The sequence below is a fragment of the Physcomitrium patens genome, chromosome 17 (genome assembly GCF_059467195.1).
Source record: "Physcomitrium patens ecotype Gransden chromosome 17, ASM5946719v1, whole genome shotgun sequence".
In the NCBI taxonomy this organism is placed as follows: Eukaryota; Viridiplantae; Streptophyta; class Bryopsida; order Funariales; family Funariaceae; genus Physcomitrium; species Physcomitrium patens.
Genome location: NC_143426.1, coordinates 7,832,679 through 7,836,593, shown reverse-complemented (window position 1 = coordinate 7,836,593; position 3,915 = coordinate 7,832,679). Strand labels below are relative to the sequence as shown.

The following is a 3,915-nucleotide window of genomic DNA, read 5'->3' as shown; positions in this document are numbered from 1 at the left end:
TTTCTTTGATTGACCAAAGAACCCCACAATTGCTATAGGTGCATAGTTTTGTGTCACTTAAAAAAATGAAGAAAAATTAAAGATTAATAGTGGAGTGATTTCAACAACATTTGATAGTTAGAAAAGAAGTACAAATGACAAAGTGTGAACAAAATGTGTGTATAAAATACATGTGTATATATATAGTTTGATATTTGATATAAGAAAAAATATTTTGGTAATTTCTAAGTTAAGTAATTAATACATTTCTTTAAGAGATTCTTTTATCAAAATTATCTTCTTGCAAAACATTATGTAAAAAAAACATTACATTTCAATAATTTACTTTATTTGGGTAATTTAATGTTTTATTTTACTTTATCTCAATATTTTTGAGTTCTATTCTTTTTTTAACAAGCTATATCAATTCTTCTAGTACAAGAAAATTTAGAAATGTTTTAAAATTTTACCATAATAAGAATACATTTTTTAGTCTAAAGTAAACACAATTTCATTGACAACTCACAAATACCCACAAATTAATAATTCACAGTTGTTCAGAAGGTGAAATTGGTGGGTGGGAAAAAGATGAAGAAGGAGAAGAAGAAAAAAATTTAAAAGGTTAAAAAGATGGATTATTTATGTCTGTCTCATGTAGTCAGATTACAACATCTTCAGAACTAAATGGTGCTAATCTCGGCCTGCCGTTAGGGTTCAAGGAGCCGATAGGTGCCGCTGTCGCGCGGCATCGCTGGGGGGTTGAATGTTTCAACGAGGCGTGCATGCACTCGAATTTTGGTAACGGTTTCGAACCCAAGATCGGAGTGGATTGTGCGTAATCCCTGGACAGGAAAGATCCCCCAGCAATGGTCACGCATTTGTCGTGTGTGCTGCTTATCTGTGGGAACTTCTTCCGAGATACTTGACGTGCCTTCACAATTCCTAAAGCAGCATGGTGTCGCTAATCGCCACGAGCTCTGATTCGCGTGGCCTCAGCGCGAGGTGTTAAAAGCTGATAGTCTTTTGACGGTTTGCTGTGTGTGACATGAGGAATGATTGATGGGTTCTAGCCTCGAGCTCGGTGCACAACCCTTCCCCAGACGTTGCCTAGGAATCCAGGTCTGAGTGCACTCGTTTTTCTGTTGAGATTATGCACACTGGAATCGCTGCGCATGTGCTCTTTTCGATAGTTATGCTTAACCCGTAGGTTGCCCAATTGGCAATTTCTCTTCAGCTTCGCTCTTTTGTTTTTCTTTTGCAATTCGTGGAATGGCAAGCACTTCCATCGTGGCTGGTACTGCGAGCACTTACCATCATGAGTGCTCCCTTGTACATTCTTCTCCCCGATTCCAAAGGCAGGGTAGATTACTTCGGTTTGGGAGCTGCTTCCAAATTATTCACACACGTGGTGTTACAAGATTCTTGACGAAGGCATCCGAATTGGGTACAAGTCTGAGTTCTCTGGCAGCTGTGGAGTTGTCACCTTCATTTCGGCAGTCGTGGTGGTTCCATCCTTTGCCTTGCAGATGCCAGACTAGGTCGTTCGATCATTCGTTTGCTAGGAATCTTAGAATACGAGCTACAGGTGTAAGGGATGCGACACCAGATACCGCGACGAATGATGCCATCTTGGACAATGTATTAGGTCTTGTAGGTAATACACCAATGGTTTATCTGAACAGGGTTTCCTCCAATTGTTGTGCCAAAATTGCTTGCAAATTGGAGGCTCTTGGGCCCTGTAGGAGTGTGAAAGATCGAATCGCGTTGGCCATGGTTGAAGACGCAGAGAGACGGGGTTTAATCAAGCCTGGAGTCAGTACATTGATAGAACCAACGAGTGGGAATACGGGCATTGGCCTTGCTTTTGTCTGTGCGTCCAAAGGCTACAAGCTTATCCTTACGATGCCGGAGGATCAGAGCATGGAGCGTCGCATCCTCGTGCAAGCATTCGGAGGCCAGGTAAACCATTCCGTCATATATCCTTCTGCTTGTCCACTTTATTCTAGAAATTTACTTGGTGGCTTTCATGATCGCGTTGTGTCTTTCCCATCTATCCTATTTGATCTCTCCCACGACTTACTGGGACTACAGGTTGTGACGACACCAGCTAAGAGCTCAATGACAGGCGCTATACTGAAAGCTGAAGCGTTATGCAGAGAGATTCCCAATGCTTACATCCTTCAGCAATTTAGGAATCCAGCCAATCCTCGTGTGCATTTTGAAACAACAGGACCAGAAATTTGGCGAGACACGTGTGGCAAGGTAGAACATTAGTTCTCCAACTGCAGCTTGAATCGATTGTTAGATTCTCGGCGTTGTCTCACTCAATGCAGTCAACTCCAATCCATAATCATTTCATTGTTGGTTGTTGATGAATGGCTTGAATGTCTGATTGCAGGTAGACTTCCTTATTTCCGGGGTGGGTACAGGTGGCACTATCACTGGTTGCGGAGAGTATCTTAAAAGTAAAAACGACCAGATCAAGATCGTTGGAGTAGAGCCTGCGGAGTCTGCTGTTCTTTCAGGTACTTAATCTATTAGAATCCCAAAGCCGAAACTGGCTGCAAATGTTGACGTGGACAGATTGATGAAATTGGCTGGGGCATCACGGTGCAGGTGGGCAACCCGGGTACCACCAAATCCAAGGAATCGGTGCAGGTTTCATTCCTGCAGTCCTTAATGTCAACATTCTTGATGAAGTTTTTGAGGTGAGGGCTTAAATTAATTAGTGCGGACTTTGTCTCACCAAAGGTCATGAAGGAGGTATCACTATGGTTTATTAACCGTGTTTTTTGGCAGGTGCTTAGCCGAGACGCAATCCTCATGGCGAGGAGGCTACATCTTGAGGAGGGTCTGATGGTGGGTATCTCATCGGGCGCTGCTGCTTTTGCTTCAGTTCAAATCGGCCAACGACCTGAAAACGAGGGCAAGCTTTTAGTGGTGATCTATCTTCACCATTACAGTACTCACCTTGGACTCTAGCTATGCTCAGCTTTTGAGAAATACAATACGAGGAATAAGATGCTAGAGGTTAATATAGATAAGGATTGTTTTTTGAAAGCTTCACTTATTTACTCCTTTTTGCAGTGCGTGCTGCCAAGTTTTGGAGAACGTTACCTATCAACGCCTCTCTTTCAGCATATTCGGAAGGCTAACATGGAGGATGATAAAACATTCAACACAGCTTGCCTGCTGAAGACAACATGAGTATGCTGGTGAAGTTGTGCACGAGTTGAAATAGTAAGAGAGCTGGGAACGAGCTACTGTCTTGAAAATCTCGAGATCAGCCTTGTCTCAAGTTGCTTTCATCTCTTATTGCAGAGAAACCGCTCATGTCCAGATCATGACACGCTTGTATGATATGTTCATATGATTGATACCTAGATCTTCCAATTTGCATGGCATAGGTGCTGCTGGACGTGAGGAACGGGGTTGTCATGGTGCTATCCTCCTGAATAGATTTTCGTGAATTCAAAGAAAGGTAGTGGAAGCATAGTATGATTTATATTTACAAAGGTTTGATTTGAGAAACAAATTTGATCTCTTAAAATCAGAATGCATCAAATGTGATCGCAACATGAATAATTCCAGTTCTAATCTTTATTATTACTATCTTGTGAAAGAGGTATTGATAACTACTATTTATTTCAAGCTATATATATTTTAAATTTTAAATATATATTTAAATTTATTTTTTGTATTTGCTTGCATATTCTATTAAGTCAATAATTCTAGTTGACACTACTTTTTTTCATTAGGTTTTTTTTAAGTATGTTAATAAATCCACTTCAATGTTAATTAGAACCTTCATTATGATTATAATAATTTGATTTCAAAGACAATTGTTTTTGTATTAAAAGAGAGTTATATATTCTATAAGATCTAACACATTTACATATACTTTGAGTACAACATGATTTCCCAACAATGTCATAT

General features: G+C 40.3%; 1 protein-coding gene across 4 annotated transcripts; it reads left to right on the top strand.

Moving 5' to 3' along the window:
* The first annotated feature begins 874 nt into the window (after positions 1–874).
* On the top strand, positions 875–3,588 carry LOC112294906 (cysteine synthase). Of its 4 annotated transcripts, none has more exons than XR_002973479.3 (7): positions 919–1,938; positions 2,071–2,241; positions 2,378–2,504; positions 2,596–2,687; positions 2,779–2,941; positions 3,067–3,219; positions 3,387–3,588. XR_002973479.3 is itself a non-coding variant. In XM_024545898.3 (7 exons), exons 1-6 carry the CDS (start codon positions 1,249–1,251, stop codon positions 3,184–3,186), a joined length of 1,341 nt encoding a protein of 446 aa, XP_024401666.1. In that variant the 5' UTR covers positions 919–1,248; the 3' UTR covers positions 3,187–3,219; positions 3,387–3,588. The 4 variants fall into 4 exon arrangements, 3 of the variants coding, with proteins under 3 accessions (XP_024401665.1, XP_024401666.1, XP_024401667.1); XM_024545898.3 differs by having other exon boundaries at positions 2,779–2,919; XM_024545897.3 differs by having other exon boundaries at positions 875–1,938; positions 2,779–2,919; positions 3,067–3,588.
* The last annotated feature ends 327 nt before the right edge of the window (positions 3,589–3,915 follow it).